At 39.9% G+C, this 20,628-nt stretch overlaps 1 protein-coding gene across 3 annotated transcripts in view; it reads left to right on the forward strand.

Annotated features, from left to right (window-relative positions):
- CAP2 (cyclase associated actin cytoskeleton regulatory protein 2) overlaps positions 1-20,628 on the forward strand; it is a 137,351-nt gene that overhangs the window by 106,524 nt on the left and 10,199 nt on the right. For 2 of the 3 annotated variants that reach the window (XM_063096988.1, XM_063096989.1), the window contains 2 exons: positions 19,797-19,847; positions 19,960-20,149. In XM_063096988.1, the coding sequence (XP_062953058.1) occupies positions 19,797-19,847; positions 19,960-20,149 (241 nt within the window). The remainder of the gene's footprint in view (positions 1-19,796; positions 19,848-19,959; positions 20,150-20,628) is intronic. The other variant, XM_063096990.1, reaches the window with a different exon arrangement.

A 20,628-nucleotide genomic window follows, 5' to 3' on the forward strand; every position in this document is an offset into this window, starting at 1 on the left:
CTCTGAGAAGTCACCATTCCCCAGAGTTAATAGTTGGAAGTGACTTTGTGCTCCCATCTCCTAACCTTTGCCTTCAGACTGCAGCTGTGCTGGGCAACTGCTACTCTGTTCCGTTATCACAATGATATGTCAAACTTTGAGGCCAGAATTTTTGCAGGACAGTGATGGGAGAGAGAGTCTGTGTGTGGGCACAAGTGTGCTGGGGTGGGGATGGGGGGCTTTGGAGGGGAGGAAGCAGCTGTGCAGTAATCTATCTGGAATTTCTTGTTACGTTTACTGTGGTGAAAGGCATCTTGTCATTTCTATGAGCTTTTCTTCAACGTGAAGACAACTGCGAACTAGGACAATGCTACTCCAGAAACTACTTGCAGTTTTCAGTTAGTTTCATTCTTGGAAACTCTTTTTCGTATTAATTTATATCATTTCCCCAGCACTAAGTTTCAAAGGCAGTTCGTTGAATAAATTGATCTTTTGGCGTGAAACCAATAGAGACACCGTTACTTATCATCCCTTGCAGTTGGTCAGATTTGTGATATTTTTGGCAGTTACTTCAGATCAGATAACTGAAGCTGAAAGATGAAGGCCTGATGTTTGCACTTATAATTACCGAAATAATTCATTTTTTGTGTATCAATTGTCCAGATCAGCATTCAAACTCTTATTTCTGTTCTGTTTGGACCCAGAAAAGGGTCATGAAAAGAATTTCATGAATAGGATAAATATGTTTACTTCATTAACTTTCTGTTATACTTGACATATTTCTGTCCTTTCATGTATTGCTGAATTACTTTAGTTTTGGCAACAAATAGGGTCTAATTATTTGTAGAATAGAATAAAACTACACATGGATGAATGCATATAAAGTTTTATGGAATGGTGATATAGTTCTTAATGTTAATAATGTGGGTTTTAAAAATCTATTCTATGCTAACTGTCATCCATCCTAACCTTCCCTGAACCTCCAAGAAAAAGCAAGTGGTTAAAATCAGAGACAAGATAGCATTTCATTTTTTCCCAAAGCAAGACGTTCATGATCACTTTTTTTCTTCCAGGTAAATATGTCTTTTCTACCTGTTTCTCAATCTAAAGGCCAAATGTCCACTAACAAAGCAAAAGTTTTACTGTCTGCTTCTGATCAAATTAAAACTCAGCCAGCGGGTATCCTGACTTACTATAAATCATGTAGACTCTGTAGCATGCCATTAAATAGGTATGTCTTGTAAGTTTTCAAGTCTTCTGGACTCTGGGCTTCCTCTTGCTATTTTTATTTACAGAAGAAAACTGTTCTCAACCTTTTATACCTAAATTTCATTTAGAATTTGTATCAAATTCACACCTTAGGTTTATTAATCAGAGTGAATGGGCAAAGCCTCGGGTGGTGTGTTGGTTATTTGGATCACAAAGCTCCCAAGTCTCCTCTACAGATCTTCCCCCAGAGTGGCTGTCACCAGTGTACCTGACCACGGCTGCACTTGGTCTACTTATTTGCTCTTGGGTTTCTAGCACCATTTGGGGGCTCTGGGTAGCCAGTTACTTTCATTCTCCTGTGGAAGAGATCCACTGAAATAACATCATCTAACAAAGGAGACCCGAATGCACAGATAATAGAGTTAGGTTGGAAATGGCTGTGAGTTCAGCCTGAAAGAGACCACATAATTAAACCAACATTGCTTACGCATCTGCTACCCACCAAGTTCTGGGCAAGGTGCTGAGAATACAGAGATGGACATATGACACAGTAGACACAGGTCTTGTCCACCGAAACTCACATGCTAGCTGAAGAACATGTAAACAATGTCACAGATAGAGTAGGACAAGCAACATGCCAGATGCAAGCACAAACCTCTATGCCTGCGTAGACCAGGAAGACATGAGAGGCATGCCCCATCCTGTAATGCAATGTGGTTCTCAAGCCAACAGCAACCTGGGCACTTGTTGGAAATGCAGAATCTCAGGCCCCAGCTCAGCCCTCCTGTTTCAGAACCTGCATTTTAACAAGATTCTCCAGGTGAGTTATATGAATATCCAAGTTTGAAAAGCACTTCTCTAGTATATTTAAGTTGGGCCAAAGGAATTGGTATAGGGAGATCATTCATTTTTACTCATTTCATTTATTTAGTAATTCATTTATTTAATAACCATTTATTGGCTACCTACCTTGCACAAAGCACCAGGCATTATATTTATGCTACAGTTTTTACCACAAGCAGCAGGGTTTTTATTACGATGCGTAAATATACAACAGCAATACAAAGCTATCTTAGAGACCAGTTAGTTCAGTTGGTTAAAGCATGGTGTCGATAACATCAAAGCCCAGGGTTCGGTCCCTGTACTGGCCAGCCACCAAAAAAAAAAAAAGAAAAAAAAAAAGCTATATTGGAAAATAAGCCTTGCTAATTAGACTTCTGGCTGGGCAGGAAGGGCTATAAAGGGACTGACATTTGATTTGGGTCTTGCAGGATGAGTAGGAGTTGCCTAGGGAGACAGTAAAAGAAAGGGCGATTCTTGGCAGAGAATTCAGCACGTGCACATAGGGCATGAACCAAGTACTTTGAGAAAAAGGCTCGTAGTTTTGCAGAGTTGAATGTGGCCACCAGTGAGTCCAGGAAGGCAGGTTGGAGCCAGATGGTGAAATCCTTGTGAAATCTTTATGCATCAGGCTGACTGGTTAGGTTGGCTGGTAAGAGTGCAACCTTGTAACACCAAGGTCAAAGTTGGGTTCCCTGTACTAGTCAGCCGCTAAAAAAAAAAAGTAAAGAAAAATCCTTATTCACCATGCTGAGAAGATGGGACCATATGTGGTGTGCAGGATTGTTTCCTTCACATAGGTTTTTGTTTGTTTGTTTGGGGTTTTTCTTGGCTGCTGGCCAGTAGGGAATCAAACCCATAACCTTTGTGTTACAAGGCTGTGCGCTAACCAGCCGTGCTAGCCGGTCAGCCTACATAGTTTTTTAAGCAGGAAGTTAAATGCTGTGAATAATGATTTAGGAACTGGGTAAGACAGATGGAAAAGGGAAGAGATTAGAAGCCCTGATACATGTTGGGAGACTTTAGTGGATGGCTAGGAGGTGAGGTAATTAGTGTATGACCTAGAGTGTGACAGTGGCAATGCAGAGAAAGAGATGGAGTGGCTACTGAGTCAGAGGACGAAGGAGAGAAAAAGAGCAAGAGAGATCAAACCTACACACAGAGTTTCTGATCTGGAAAGATGGCAACATCAGTAAAAATAGAGAAATCACAAGGAGGAGCTAGTAGTGGGGGAAGAAGGGTTTCACTGTGTCGTGGCTGCAGTGTAAGGGACACTTCCATCCCGATGGGGAGGTGCAGGCGTCGGGTACAGTGCAGGTCTGAACTCACTGAAAGGGCAGACCCAGATATGCGTGCTGGGCATCATCTGCGTCGAGATGACAGGCAGAAGAGAGCTTAGAAAGAAGAGAGAAGGATCAAGGGTGAAGCCTTGGGAGACACCATGATTTAGAGAATGGGGTAAATCAGTCAAGGAAACAAAGAAGAGATAGAGACGAGGAGAACTGGAAGAATCCAGGGTCTCAACGCTGCAAGAAAGAAGGGCTGGCCACTGATAGCGACTGTAGCAACCTGGGGAGAATAAGGATCAGAAAAAGGCCATCGTCATACACGATTGCCACCTTGTTAGTGACCTCCAGAGAGCAGTTTCTGGAGGGTGAAAGGTAGATGCTGTTTTACAGAATTAAGGAATAAGGAATTTTCATGGAATGATCTCTTGATTAGCTATGAGCCAGTTGTCTAATTTCATGGATTATTACTTATAGGTTCAATCTCTGCCCAAACGTTTGGGGATTATTTGTGGATTTTATTTTAATCTGTGCTTTATCTTTAGTAGAATAACAGCCAAAGAGCTACGATTTCATAAACAATCATTTAATTAGCTGTACTATGAAGCTCTAAGTAAGCTTTTGATTTTAGAACTGTTTTTATTATCTCATAAATACCTCTGAGTTTTAGTATTGGCTGATAAGAACATATAAATATTTTTAGAGTATTTAAATCTTTCTCTCCAAGAATCAAAAAGTAGTAGCTTTTAAAACTGCCTACTTTAACAATCAAGATTATTTGATTTACTAGAACTTTTTCATAGCCAGGAACTCAAACTCTCTAAACCTGAGGTCTAGCAAATTAATTTAAACCATCACCCTGGGAATACTTTAGCTAAGATACGTTCATTTAAAATCCTTTCATTTGTAATGTTGAAGGCATTGGTGTACCTGAGGACCTACCATTACCCACTCTCTCCTCCAGCCCCTCTTAAAAATACCAGAAGGTTGTAGTTTAAGGAGGTGGGCTTGTGCTGCCCAGAGCAGATCTGGGCTGCCTGGGTAGCAGGAGACCTCTAGTGGACTCATCCGTGGGCACCTCTGGGTTCTCATTGATCACTGAGGTGCCATCCCTCTGGGTCCAAACCAATAGCCTCCACTCCATGAGTCTCCCCGCTTCCTGAGACTGGGCCCCCAGTAATCACTGCCACAGCTGAATGACTTTTTCCATCTCACTGTCCCTCGCACCCTCGAGTGAGAAAGGACAATGGCAGAAAAAAAACCTTTGACCCACACTTTTAGGACACTAAGGGGTGGCAAATCATCCTTTTTTAAAAATGAATTTTATCTTTTTAAATATCCAAAATCCATTGAGACCCCCTTTGGAGAGGGATCGATGCAAGTGATACTCTTTTCAGTCCAAAGGAGCTGAGTATAAAGGCGTGAATGATTATTTGGTGCATGTGTCTTTATCAATAGGTCTGAAAGCAATCCTAAAAGCCATCTTCTTGAGTTGTTTATGCTTTAAAAGATATACTGATGTGGATCTCAAGTTCTTACATGATTGTCAACAATTCAGTTTCATTTGTTTGTTGTAACGACTGGGCTCATGTCCCGTGGTCCTAGAGTCCCCTTCCTCTTGCTTCCTTGTGTCAAATCCTATCCATCCTTCAAGGTCTCTTTAAAACAGTCTTCTCTCAAGGAGCCACTCTGATCTCTGCTTATCACCATGCCCTGTCCTCAGCTAGAAGTTACCTTGCCCTCCTCAGGAGCTCCATAGCACTTCTTAAAATCTGTACTTCATTTGTGATACTTAGCACTCTCTCTCCCTTATGAAACAGTTTTATTCACTTCAGTACATATTTATGAAGCACCTACCTTGCTGCAGGCACTGTGCCACATTGCTGGTGACATTAAGATGGATAATGAGGGGCTTTCCAGAGTTCAGGCTTGTGAGATGACCAAACCTGAATTCACAGACAAATGATTGCAATATGATATGAAGTGTCGAAATAAGAGCATTCCTATGGGTCCTTGTAATAGAGAAATAGGGAATGTCCTCTTAGGAGAGCTCCAGAACACCTACAAAAAGAAGAGGCATTTGAGTTGAACCTTGAAAGATATGTAAGAGCTTTCCAGATAGTAAATCGGGCAAGAACCTTCCAAACTAAGGCACAGCCTGAGCAAAGATTCAAAGACTGAGAGCCAAGTGCCTGTCGTGTCTGGGAACACAGAAGTGTCTTCTGTCTCCTCCCAGGCTGTGAGCTCATTGGAAGCAGAGTCCTTTCCGATTCAGCCTGGGGTCTGCAGCAGTGACCCATACCTGGCCTTAGGAACAGACGACGTTCATACGTGTTTGCTAAATCGAATGCGTTAATTTATGATCACATTTCTTCATAATGAAATTTACAAAGTTTTCTTCTGTTAACTACAGATTGTGTTGATTGTTCAAGAGCCATGTGTAAAAAAAATGAAGTTTTTACTTTTTCTATCCAGTGATGGTGATGGGAGTGGATGACACATTTTATTACAGGCAATAGCCATTGGCACAAGCGTCCGTTCTGCTCCCGTCCCTTGCCACCCATTGCCTCCTATTCTCACTTGGTATAAACTCAGGAAATACAAGCTAATATTAGACTAAGCAAAAAAGGTTTCCTTAAAAAGGGAGAAGGGGAAAAGTGCAGATTATTTTTTAGAGGTAAAAACAAGCCCTTCATAAAATAGAACACACGGGCAAGCCCTGGCCACAGTTTACCTAGATTGCATCCTTGATGCAAACTGAGCTAATCACAGTCCCTTCCTTAGGCATAAGCACCAATTAACCTTTCCTGTGAATTTTGGGACTGAAGTTGAGACAATAGTTACTCTGTCTTAGCATGCCTCAACTGTAAAACTCAAGAGATGTTGATGCTTCTGTTTTTTTAATTAAAAATGTCTTTCCCAAGTAAATAAAATACATATATAATACAGAGCCGGATGCAAATAGTCTTTCTAACAGCTATTATTTTGCCTTAACCCCCACCTCCGCTATTTACGAAGTATGGACAATTTGTGAAAGTACAATACTTTCTTCATGACCCTAAAATCTGAAAGAAAAACAAAAACTTGTATTCGGCTATAGTTCTGACTGAGCCTCATTTGGCCCAATGAAGCAGTTGTCCAGCTAACTCAAACCACATGTCATTCTTGGTCTTTATATAACTGTTGGCTCTCTACAGTTTGTTTCTTTGATGGGTATACTCTGCTATCTTTAACCCTGGAAAGTTTTCCCATGGAAAATTTAATTTTATCTTTTCCCTTTTTTTTTTATGAGAAATTGTATTTTCAAGCTGCCAGTGGTGGCAGACAAGAAGAAAAGACAATCTGGAAATTCCAGATTTGGTCCAGATATCAGCAACAAAGCAAGGCCAAACTAATAATTAGGGCTATTTATCAAGACAATTTATGCAGAATATCTGGATCACTTGAGCAAATTAGATTGTATTCATATTCTTCTGAACTCTGCTCTGAGGGCTTGGTCTGCTCTTATGAAAAATTTCTACTTTGGGCATGTAGAACAGAAGTCACCACCTACGTGTTTTGCAGGGCTATCCAGTTACATAAATTAAGAGAACAAGAAGCATAAAAAATGAGTTACTGGCTTATGTGTACTAACATAGACCGTGTATGTTATTCCCAGGCTGTTTTTTATTTAAAGCTGTTATTACTTCTCTCAAGCAACTTTGTTTCTTGTTCTGTCTTTTTTTCATCTGAGCCAAAGCTCAGATCCTTCCAGGTTATCAAAAAATAACATACAGAGACATAGAGGCCACAGGAGGGTGGGAGGAATGAGGAAGAGAGAAACCATCAGAAATCATTGAAGAAACCATGAGACTTGGGTTTTTAATGACCTTTCCACATGTATTTCTGTCTTGGGATAATGGTGTTTGGAGCTTGGCCTCTGAAGAAAACTGCTCAAAATGGGCCCCACATTTCCTTCAAAATCGTGAGACCATCTTTTTATTTTGATTGCATGTAAGTACCATTGATCCTTTTATGGAAACCTGAAATTCCATCAATGAATTTCTGTAAATGAAATAGGAAATATTCCCCAAATTGACTTTTTAAAACATTATTAGTAAACATATGCTTGAAATATTATACAGCACTTCATCGTAATAGTATTAACAATTCTGTTTTCTAAGGCCCCCAGAAGCTTTGTTTACACTGGCAGAAGAAGTCTCAAAATTTTAAATGATAAAAATCAGAATAGAGACAAAAGTCATAAATTCCCTTTGGCTTACACTTATATTATACAGTATGATCATCTGTCAGTTTATTGCAACCTTTTTTCTTGATTGTAATTGTCTTCCAATGAATGCATGACAGAAATATGAATGTAAAATTTGTAAATTCTCATAGAAATTGACAAATTTGGAAATGTATCATTTTCACTAAGTTATTGATCAAAGCGCTTCTTGTAGAAGATAGAAATAAGATGGGATAACTAAAATATAAACAAACCCTAAATCATGAATTTGTGATGTATTTCTTGATGCTAGGATAACTGTCTGATTTACATGCATAAAAGTTTAGCCCTTAGTTCTGAAATTGGTAGTTTTTTCTTTTAATCCCTCCTTCTTATTATGGTATATGAGAGATTTATCATCTTCATATTTTGTGTGCCATATTGCATAAGGCCACTTAGGATTCTTTGTCTTTGGAAAAACTAATAAATAGCAATTTATAAATATGTTCAGTTGTAAAGCATTATGGGTTCCTATAGTAAGAAGTGATTTTTAAACTGCTTTTAAAGTGTATAATTGGGCACATATAAGTTAACACTGCTATCTAGAGATCATGAACTGTAAGCCAGGTGATTAATGAGCCAGGATAGTTTAGAGATGGACAGCTAAATAGAGAGTCTGACCAAGAAACAGAAGAGAGCTGTATGTGTGGGTCCATGAGGAGGAGGTGGGGTGGGGGGATATTAAAGAAAGGATGGGGGCTGATAAAACCCATGAATAGTACCACTTCATGTTGACTGTTCCATTTTGTGGCCTTATCTACAATCTCCACAAATACTTAAAGACAGGTGGCTCAAAATATTACCACCACTAAGCTAGTTTTATAGAAGAAAAAAAACAGCTGTGTTATGAGTGACATATCCACCTATTCCAGGAGACAATCATGTAATACTTTGATTTTCTTGGCCTCTGCTTTTTAAAAATTGGTAAAAACACTAACCAAGTTGTAGGTTGCCTGACCTATTCTGAAAGTTTGAGGTTCATGTTATCTATATCCGTTATTTCTCCCTTGCTTGAACACCCTTTTGGATAAAGAGATCTACAAACACCTGGTGGTGTGACCCAGGTCTAACCCACAGTAGCCACTTCTATGGCCCCCTGACCCCACACTCCAAGCAAAGCTGGTCACTCCCTCCATTGTGTTCCCAGTGTCCCTTGTTCGTGTGACATGTGATACCTGTCAAACTGCATGTTTTACTTATTTGTGCATTTGCACCCCCTCTAGATTACAAACTTCTTAATAACCAGGATTTATGCCTATTTCCTCATTGTGTACCCAGTTCCTAGCAAGGCAGCACTTGGTAAATGTTTGTTGAATAGTCTGTCAAATGAGCCTTTACTTATTCTAATTCATTTTCAATCCATTTATAAAAAGAGTTAGATTCTATTTAGAATAAATCATCTGCTACCCCAGTTGATGGATGTGAAAAATCTTAGAATTTAAAATGTGAAAGTTAAAAATTTTCAAATAATTTAATTATCTGGGGTAGAATTACAGAAAATTTTAGACAGAAAACTTCTTTGTAGCTTTTTTTTTAATTTAAGCAGATATGTTTCACTTTTTGCTTAATTTTGTCAAAAATACATAAAATTTCTGTCTGAAAATATCAGGCTGGCTGGTTACCCAACTGGTTAGAGTGTCACCTTGTAACACCAAGGTCAAGAGTTTGCATCCCTAAACTGGACAAACCAAACAGCCGCCAAAAATAAATAAATAAATAATAAAAAAGTATAAATACCCTATTAGTCCTACTTTCTTTTCTAAAAATCCAACAAAATGAATTATTGGAGTAATTTTTATAGATTATATAGATCTGAATTTAGACAGCACCTAAATTAACTGGATAATTAAGGCAGTGGTAGGAAGAAGGGGATAAAAAAGGGGTTGTCAATTATATATATAATTGCCACCAGGAAAGCAAAGTGGAGGTTTAATTTAAGAACTGGAAGTAGTTTCACTTTCCTAATAAAATCTGAATTCTAAAATAATAAAATGATTAGTAGTTATGTCAGGAAGTAACATCCAATGAAAACATGTTTTAATGCACATTGGTATAAAACTATATTAAATCTAATATAAACATATTACATATAGTATATATATCCAAAACATTACAAACTTTCCACATGCTGTATACTATGGTTTTATTATTTTATAGCTACAGTTCACATATTTAAAAACAGAGGAGAATTTCTCAGATGGCAGAATAGACGGTCCCTAGCATCACTCTCTCCCACAGATCAACCAATTTACAACTATAAAAACATAAAATCAAGTGCATACGGAATGGGGAGACATCCAGTGGGGGAGGCAGAAGCTCCGCAGAGACCACATGCCCTGCGGGGCCGCCGTCACGTGATCCAGCAGATAGGCTTCACCGCCGCCACCTGGCTCCATTCCCAGCCCGGCCCACTGTGCACAGAGTGGGGAGACGTCCAGCAGGGGAGGCGGAGGCCCCGCAGAAACCACACACACTGTGGGGCTGCCACCGTGTGATCTAGCAGGTAGGCTTCACTGCTGCCACCCGGCTCCATTCCCAGCCTGGCCCAGTGCGCATAGAGCAGGGTGACATTCGTCAGGGGAGGCAGGAGCTCCACGGGGACCACACTGCCACTGCGCAATCCAGCAGCCCAGCCCAGTGCATACGGAGCAGAGAGACATCCAGTAGGGGAGGCAGAAGCTCCGTAGAGACCACACACCCTGTGGGGGGGCCACCGCTGCGCAAACTAGCAGCAGGTAGGCTTCACCGCCGCCACCCAGCTTCATTCCAAGCCCGGCCCAGCATGAATGGAGCAGGGAAACGTCCAGCAGGGGAAGGGGAAGCTTCACAGAGACCACACACTCTGCGGTGCCTCTGCACATCCCAGCAGCCCAGCCCAGTGTGTGCAGAACAGGGAGACGTCCAGCAGGGGAGGTGGAAGCTCAACAGACACCACGCACCCTGTGGTACTGCCCCATGACCCAGCAGCCTGGCCGAGTCCAAGCTGACCAGAGAGGTGGCTCCCCAGAGAGGCCCAAGACCCGAGGCAACCACACACGCAAGGCACTACTGGCCAACTGAGCAGTCACTGAGGTAGCCATACCAAATTGGCAACCCCAGCAACATCTTAGTCAGACAATAGTGTCAAACCTGTGGACTGTGAAACCCCCTGCCACAATGAATAAACATCAAAGATACCAGAAATATGAAAAATCAAGAAAGTACATCACCAAAGGGTAATAACTCTCAAGCTCTAGATCCTGTAGAACAAGAAGCCCTTGAAATGTCTGACAAGGAATTTCGAGTGATAATTCTAAGGAAACTGAATGAGATACAAGAAAACTCAGCTAGACAACATGATGAAACAAGGAAAAATATACATGACCTGAAAGAAGAAATACAAGGAAATCAATGCCCTGAAAAAAAATGTAGCAGAGCTTGCTGAACTGAAGAATTTATTCAGCGAAATAAAAAACACAGTGGAGAGTTTAACCAGCAAGCTTGGAGAAGTTGAAGACAGAACCTCTGAACTTGAAGATGGGCTGTTTGAAATAACACAGGCAGACAAAAAAAAAAGAAAAAAGAATCAAAAGCATTGAAGAAAATCTGAGAGAGATATCAGAAAACCTTAAGTGCTCAAATATCAGAGTCATGGGTATTCCAGAAGGGGAGGAAAAAGGAGATTGCATTGAAAACATATTCAACAAAATAGTGGCAGAAAACTTCCCAGATATAGGAAAAATCACAGATCTTCAGATCCAGGAAGCTCAAAGATCCCCAAATGTATTCAACCCAAAAAGGTCTTCTCTAAGACATGTTATAGTCAAACTGGCAAAACTCAAAGACAAAGAGAGAATCTTAAAAGCTGCAAGAGAGAAGCATCAAATCACCTATAAGGGAGCCCCAATCAGGCTAACATCAGACTTTTCATCACAAACCCTACAAGCCAGAAAGGAATGGGATGATATATTCAAAACACTAAAAGACAGAGATTGCCAGCCAAGAATACTCTACCCAGCAAGGCTATCCTTCTGAAATGAAGGGCAAATAGTATATTTCTCAGACAAACAAAAACTGCAGGAATTCGCCACCACACAACCACCCTTACAAGAAATTCTCAAGGGAGTACTGGGTTTGGTTCCTGAAAAAGAACTACCACTGACATAAAAACCCAAGAAAAATCAAAACCCACGAGTATAATAAAAATGGCATTCATGAAGAGAAAACAAACAAAAAGGCTATCTACAACCCAAGGAACCAACAAATACAGAAAACACACAGTAAATCAGAAAGAAAAGGAACAAAAGACACCTAAGACAACCAAACAATAATCAATAAAATGCTAGGAATAAATCAACAATTTTCAATAACAACTCTTAATGTAAAAGGCTTAAATTCCACAATCAAGACACAGACTGGCTGACGGGATTAAAAAGGAGGACCCAACTATATGCTGCCATCAGGAGACCCACCTCACCCACAAAGACTCACATAGACTAAGAGTGAAAGGATTGAAAAAGATTTGCCATGCAAACAGAAAAGAAAAACAAGCTGGAGCAGCTAATCTTATATCTGACAAAATAGACTTTAAACTAAAAACCATAAAAAGAGACAATGAGGGACACTACGTAATGATAAAAGGATTTACCCATCAAGAAGGCATAACAATCATAAATATATACGCCCCCAATGTTGGAGCAGCCAGATTTATAAACCAAACTCTATTAGAACTAAAGAAGGAAATAGACACTAATACCATAATAGCAGGGGACCTGAACACCCCACTGTCAATATTGAACAGATCATCTAGGCAAAGAATCAACAGAGAAACACAAGATCTAAACAATACTCTATGGCAGATATCTACAGAACATTCCATCCAACAACCTCAGAATATTCATTCTTCTCATCAGCACATGGATCATTCTCCAGGATAGATCACATATTAGGTCACAAATCAAGTCTTAACAAATTCAAAAAAATTGGAATTATCCCATGTATTTTCTCAGACCACAGTGGATTAAAATTAGAAATCAATAACAAATGAAATTCTGGAAACTATACAAACACATGGAAATTAAACAGGATTCTACTTAATGACATATGGGTCCAAGAAGAAATCAAGCAGGAAATTAAAAAATTTATGGAAACTAATGAAGACAATGATCCATCATACCAAAACCTGTGGGATACTGCAAAAGCAGTACTAAGGCAAGTGAAAAAACTAACGCTTCACCTTAAAGAACTAGAAAAACAAGAACAATCCAAACCTAAAGTTAGCAGACGGAAAGAAATCATCAAGATCAGAGCAGAACTGAATGAAATTGAAACCCAAAAAACAATACAAAAGATCAATGAATCAAAAAGTTGGTTTTTTGAAAAGAAAAATAAAATTGACAAACCATTAGCATGGCTACAAACAAAGAAGAGAGATGATTCAAATAACAAAAATTAGAAATGAAAAGGTGATATTACAACTGATTCATCTGAAATACAAGGAATCACCCGAGACTACTATAAACAACTATACGTCAACAAATTTGAAAATCTGGAGGAAATGGATAAATTTCTGGACACACACAAGCTCCCAAAACTGAACCATGAAGACGTAGACAATCTGAACAGACCAATAACAATAAAGGAGATTGAAGCTGTTATCAGAAGGCTCCCAACAAAGAAAAGCCCAGGACCAGATGGATTCACAGCAGAATTTTACCAAACATTCAAACAGGAATTGACACTGATTCTTTACAAACTATTCCAAAAGATTGAAACAGACACAAATCTCCCAAACTCATTCTATGAAGCAAACATCATCCTGATACCAAAACCAGGTAAAGATATAACCAAAAAAGAAAACTACAGGCCGATATCCTTGATGAATATAGATGCAAAAATCCTCCCTAAAATACTAGCAAACAGACTACAGCAACACATACGAAAAATTATTCACCACGATCAAGTGGGATTCATCCCAGGGATGCAAGGTTGGTTCAACATACGCAAATCAATAAATGTGATACACCATATTAATAAACTCAGACACAAGGACCATATGATCATCTCTATAGATGCTGAAAAAGCATTTGATAAAGTTCAGCACTCATTCATGACAAAGACCCTCTATAAGTTAGGTATAGAGGGAAAGTATCTCAACATAATTAAAGCCATATATGCCAAACCCACTGCCAATATCATCCTGAATGGGGAAAAGCTGAAAGCTTTTCCTTTAAGAACAGGCACTAGACAAGGATGCCCACTCTCACCACTCCTATTCAACATAGTGTTGGAAGTACTAGCCAGAGCAATCAGAGAAGAGAAGGAAATAAAGGGCATCCAGATTGGAAAAGATGAAGTCAAACTGTCCCTGTTTGCAGATGACATGATCCTATATATTGAACAGCCTAAAACCTCTACAAAAAAACTGTTGGAATTGATAAATGATTTCAGCACAGTAGCAGGATACAAAATCAACACACAAAAATCAGTAGCATTTCTTTTCTCCAATAGTGAACATGCAGAAGGAGAAATCAAGAAAGCCTGCCCATTTACAATAGCCACCAAAAAAATAAAATACTTAGGAATTGAGTTAACCAAGGACGTGAAAAATCTATATAATGAGAACTACAAACCACTGCTGAGAGAAATTAGAGAGGATACAAGAAGATGGAAAGATATTCCATGCTCTTGGATTGGAAGAATCAACATAGTGAAAATGTCCATACTACCCAAAGTGATATACAAATTCAATGTAATCCCCATCAAAATTCCAAAGACATTTTTCTCAGAACTGGAAAAAACTATTCAGACATTTATATGGAACAATAAAAGACCACGCATAGCCAAAGCAATGCTGAGCAAAAAAAATAAAGCTGGAGGCATAACACTACCTGACTTTAAGCTATACTACAAAGCTATAATAACCAAAACCGTATGGTACTGGCATAAAAACAGACACACTGACCAATGGAATAGAATAGAGAATCTAGAAATCAACGCACACACTTACTGCCATCTGATCTTTGACAAAGGCACCAAGCCTATTCACTGGGGAAGGGACTGCCTCTTCAGCAAATGGTGCTGGGATAACTGGATATCCATATGCAGGAGAATGAAACTAGATCCATACCTCTCACCGTATACTAAAATCAACTCAAAATGGATTAAGGATTTAAATATACACCCTGAGACAATAAAACTTCTTAAAGAAAACATAGGGGAAACACTTCAGGAAATGGGACTGGGCTCAGACTTCATGAATACGACCCCAAAAGCACCGGCAACCAAAGGAAAAATAAACAAATGGGATTATATCAAACTAAAAAGCTTCTGCACAGCAAAAGAAACAATTAAAAGAGTTAAAAGACAACCAACAGAGTGGGAGAAAATATTTGCAAAATATACATCTGACAAAGGATTAATATCCAGAATATATAAGGAACTCAAACAACTTTACAAGAAGAAAACAAGCAACCCAATTAAAAAATGGGCAAAAGAGCTAAGTAGGCATTTCTCTAAGGAAGATATCCAAATGGCCAACAGACATATGAAAAAATGCTCAACATCACTCAGCATCCGGGAAATGCAAATCAAAACCACATTGAGATACCATCTAACCCCAGTTAGGATGGCTAAAATCCAAAAGACTATGAACGATAAATGCTGGCGAGGCTGCGGAGAAAAAGGAACTCTCATACATTGTTGGTGGGACTGCAAAATGGTGCAGCCTCTATGGAAAATGGTATGGAGGTTCCTTAAACAATTGCAAATAGATCTACCATACGACCCAGCCATCCCACTGTTGGGAATATACCCAGAGGAATGGAAATCATCAAGTCGAAGGTATACCTGTTCCCCAATGTTCATCGCAGCACTCTTTACAATAGCCAAGAGTTGGAACCAGCCCAAATGCCCATCATCAGATGAGTGGATACGGAAAATGTGGTACATCTACACAATGGAATACTACTCAGCTATAAAAACGAATGAAATACTGCCATTTGCAACAACATGGATGGACCTCGAGAGAATTATATTAAGTGAAACAAGTCAGGCACAGAAAGAGAAATACCACATGTTCTCACTTATTGGAGGGAGCTAAAAATTAATATATAAATTCACACACACACATACACACATACACACACAAACCGGGGGGGGGGGGAAGAAGATATAACAACCACAATTATTTGAAGTTGATACAACAAACAAACAGAAAGGACATGGTTGGGGGGGAGGGGCTGAGGGAGAAGGGAGGGAGGTTTTGGTGATGGGGAGCATTAATCAGCTACAATGTATATCGACAAAATAAAATTTAAAAAAAAAAAAAAAAAAAAGATAAATTCTAATAAAAGTACTTAAAGCCCAAAAAAAAAAATAAAAATAAAAGACAACCAACAGAGTAGGAGAAATTATTTGCAAAATATACATCTGACAAAGGATTAATATCCAGAATATATAAGGAACTCAAACAACTTCACAAGAAGAAAACAAGCAACCCAACTAAAAAATGGGCAAAAGAGCTAAGTAGGCATTTCTCTCAGGAAGATATACAAATGGCCAACAGACATATGAAAAAATGCTCAACATCACTCAGCATCCGGGAAATGCAAATCAAAACCACATTGAGATACCATCTAACCCCAGTTAGGATGGCTAAAATCCAAAAGACTATGAACGATAAATGCTGGCGAGGCTGCGGAGAAAAAGGAACTCTCATACATTGTTGGTGGGACTGCAAAATGGTGCAGCCTCTATGGAAAATGGTATGGAGGTTCCTCAAACAATTGCAGATAGATCTACCATACGACCCAGCTATCCCACTGCTGGGAATATACCCAGAGGAATGGAAATCATCAAGTCGAAGGTATACCTGTTCCCAAATGTTCATCGCAGCACTCTTTACAATAGCCAAGAGTTGGAACCAGCCCAAATGTCCGTCATTGGATGAGCGGATACAGAAATGTGGTATATCTGCACAGTGGAATACTACTCAGCTATAAAAATGAATGAAATACTGCCATTTGCAATGACATGGATGGACCTAGAGAGAATGATATGAAGTGAAACAAGTCAGGCACAAAAAGAGAAATATCACATGTTCTCACTTATTGGTGGGAGCTAAAAATAAATTAATTAATTATAAAAAAAAAAAGAGAGAGAGGAGGCAGCTGTTCCCAGGGCAGTTTAATTTAATGACAGAAAGGAATTTGCAGTACAATAACTTTTGAAAATCTTTGTACCAAAAAAAAAAGTATATAATCAAACATCTGCTCTCAAAATTAATCTTAATTGACCTTAAAAGCAGTATTTTTGGGTTTTGTATACTGTGTTCTTGCAACGTAAGTCATCTTTTGCACCCTGAATATGGCCATTTAATATCATAAATGTGCTGCTTTTCCTTTTTTTTAAAGTTGTAAACCATTGCTATAATGACTTTAATAGAATGTATTTTTCAGTTGTTCCCAGTCTGGTGCTCTAAGACACTTAAGAGAGTCATTTCATCAACATGACAAAGTCTTTTTTGTAAAAAGCATTTGTGTGGGGGTTATTGCTGCTTAACTAAGGTTAGGTCTTTCTCCCTTCAGGTTCCGATGCAGAGTATCTCCATTCAGTCCTCAACTTCACTTTCCCTTTCACATGAAGTTGTGTAAGTCACCATAATCCTATAGGTCCTCAGATTTTAGATGTAGAGGAGAGTACTTCCAAAAGTTCACGGAAAGATTCATATTACCTTTTAATTCTATTTTTCCATGAACTTTTCGAAGTGCCCTCATACGATTTTACACTGTAGACATAAAATGAAAGTCATTGTTAGGGTAAAACACACTGTAAAAGAATGTGTAATTACCTTTTTTGAAAAGGACCAGAAATATTAAGATAACTTGCAAATCAACAACATCTCTTATTAAATGCCTTTGTTTGATTCTGCATTTGGAGATCTGACCACATAGCATATACTGTGGAATGAATGAAAATTATCAGAGCCTGGCATTTACTGGGCTTTCTACAATTCTTGGCCCCCTTCCCTTCCCTGACATCTCCCCTCCGCTTTTTACTGGGACACCGGAAGACTTAGTGCTGTATCCAGTCGGTGTGGCTGCTCCTCATGGCGAGGTACATATAGGAATGCGGAAAGCACTGGGGTCATGTGCTGTAATATCCTACAGAAAGAGAAGAGGAGAAAGAGACAAAGATAAGTTACTCTGTGAGGGGCAGCCCACAGAGATCCCGTTAAGGGAACATCTGATCAGTTTGATTTCAAGTCCACTGTACAGAAAAGTCCCTGCATGCTAATTGAAAAGTAACCTTGGAAACAAGAGCCTGCTATTGTGCTCTCCCTGGGCTGATACAGAAACGAGCTAGGACATACAAAGGCTAAGTCCAAAGCGGAGTTTCAACTGGTCCCAAGTTCCCTTATGTTTTGGCTTTTATTTTCAACATTTGTTGCATTAAATCTTTTGTGTGGTTCCTGGGTAAGCCATCTGAATGTATCAAAGTTCCAAAAAGTTGAATGTGTGGCTTATTAGTTTCAGTGTCCTTTAATGGCTCTTGGAGAGAGGCTCTGAATTCTGAGAGTGATGGAACCATCTAAATCATTGTAAGATTAAGAAGCCAGTATCCTCTCCCCTTTCCACAAAACTGGAGGACTATGTTGGGGGAGCAGGGACTGTCCCTTCACCAACTGTAGGAGTTATTAGGTGCTTATGAGCAAAAATAATACACCGTGGTTCTCAGTGTCTGAAACTGAGGACTGGAAGATTGTTTGATGCACAAAGCTTATACGCTCTTAATGATTCAGAGCAAATTCTCAAATTTCACCCCAGTAACATAATAGAAAATATTTAAGATACTTGGGTTGGGGGTGAATGGGCAATCGCAAGAACCGTGAAATCATTTTCTATTTGACCTGAGAATCCTGATGGAGCCAGGCTGGTCTTCCTTAGAACAACAACAACAAAAAAAAAACCATTGCAAATTATATCTTCAGGAGACACGATCTCTAGCCTATGAGTTTTTAGGACATGTATTTTTTTTTTTTTTTTTTGTCTTTTTCGTGACCAGCACTCAGCCAGTGAGTGCACCGGCCATTCCCATATAGGATCCGAACCCGCGGCGAGAGCATCGCCGCGCTCCCAGCGCCGCACTCTCCCGAGTGTGCCACGGGCTCGGCCCTTAGGACATGTATTTTGAGTAAGAAAAGAATCTGTCATTTTCAGGGTAATTCTACACTTAATAGGGATTATATAAGTACTTTGAAAATAGCTTGGTTGTTTCCTTCAACTGAAAACTACTACGGATTAAAACTTCCTGATTTTGACACTTCATAATACTCAGGAAAATAAGGATATGCTGTATTTGTTTGTACTCGGTATTGAAAATATATGAGCCTAAGCCACATTTCCATCACTCCCAATTTTTGTTTGCAATTTTTTAACTTGTGAATTAGCTTGTAATTGAATTAGCATGTAATTCCTTATCATAGCTATACAGTTCTTCTTGAGATTTTAAAAGCAAAATGGTATGTATGCCGAGTTTGTTGTATATGTGTGTTTCTACTCTAGTTTTAAGCTTTGTGAGAATGTCATCTATGGGATACTTTAATCTATTAAAACTGTTCCCTCTCTTGTCTGTCACCTTTTACTTCCATTTGAATTTGTTAGACCTTCATATTGAGAACAAAGGTTGCACTTCACATAGCAGAGAAAATAAGAATAAGCATAGATCTTGTTGAGGAAGGATCTGGTTTTCAGTTGGTCCTATAACAATCCACATTGGATGAGCCATCTGATGGGTGCCGCACCTCATTACCTTCAGGTTTGGCAAACGTCCTGGTCACGTATGGTCGGTGTTTGGGGGTCAGTCTGAGGCATGCATATTTGGAAAGTGAGTCCCAGAGAGTTTCAGTATCTCTCTCTTGAGCTGCTCAACAAGGTTGAAAAACATCTAATAACTACTGAATATTTTTCACCTCTCTCTCTCTCACTGGGGGTTTTGGTTTCCAGTGTTCTCAAAGAGTTAATCCTCTTATAAATTGGACCACTTTTTTCTTATGATTCTAAACTGGCCAAGGTCCAGTTTCATTCCTAGCGTGAGCCTTGGACATGAAGTTGTGAATGTGGCTCTGCTTGCCCCTGAGTCGGCAGCGGAGCTCCTGGCCACGCAGATTCTACTGACCCAGCTGAGCAGCTAAGTCATGTTCCGTGTTCCTGAGGCAGATCTCCCCTCGGTCCTAGGTCCTCCTGAGCAGACTGATGGTGCACAGGTGTGCCCTCTGGGGTCCCTCGGTGAGTCTTGAACCCCAGTCCCTCCTTGGCAGCAGGTTCTGAGTCCCTCTGGCAAAGTCCCAGCCAGGGCCTCAGTCTCCCTGCAGTGCTCTCCACCTTCTGTCTCCCACAGGGTCCTGTCGCATCCACGGCGTCAGTGTTTTCTGTCCTCTCGTCTGGGCCTGGCCTTCCTCCACCCCCTCCTCCTCCGCCTCCTCCAGGGCCACCTCCACTTTTTGAAAATGAAGGTGGAAAAGAGGAGTCCTCTCCTTCACGCTCAGCTTTATTTGCCCAGCTTAACCAGGGAGAAGCAATTACAAAAGGTGAGAAAACAAGACCCTCAAGCCAGTCTCTCTTTCCGTCGGGCTCCAGGTACACAGATGCCCCAGCCTCGGTGACAGATGCATCGTCCCCACTCCCAACCCACAGGGAGGGGGAGCTGTAGCTCAGTAAGGCAGGAGCCTGCAGTGTTCAGGGGACACGTCTGCATCATTCTCTACAACCAAGGCATCAAGATCCTGTGAAATAAAAATGGCCAACAGTAGCACTTCTGTCCTGAAGCCGTGCACAGGCTTGTCAGAGAATTCCATCATTGATCTACTTTTGGCCTCATGGTGAATGGATAACTAAAAAAAATCATGCAACATTTAAAGTATATCAGGATCAGGAGCACAAGCTTTCTAAACAATAAAGCCATGTTGCCAAAAACTTTATGCTTTGCCCAGATAATAGGACTGAGGGTGTAGTGTCCCTCTAATACTAGGCTGGGAGGCAAGAACCCAAAATTCTAAATTTTTCTCTG

The sequence above is a fragment of the Cynocephalus volans genome, chromosome 5 (genome assembly GCF_027409185.1).
Source record: "Cynocephalus volans isolate mCynVol1 chromosome 5, mCynVol1.pri, whole genome shotgun sequence".
Classification (NCBI taxonomy): domain Eukaryota; kingdom Metazoa; phylum Chordata; class Mammalia; order Dermoptera; family Cynocephalidae; genus Cynocephalus; species Cynocephalus volans.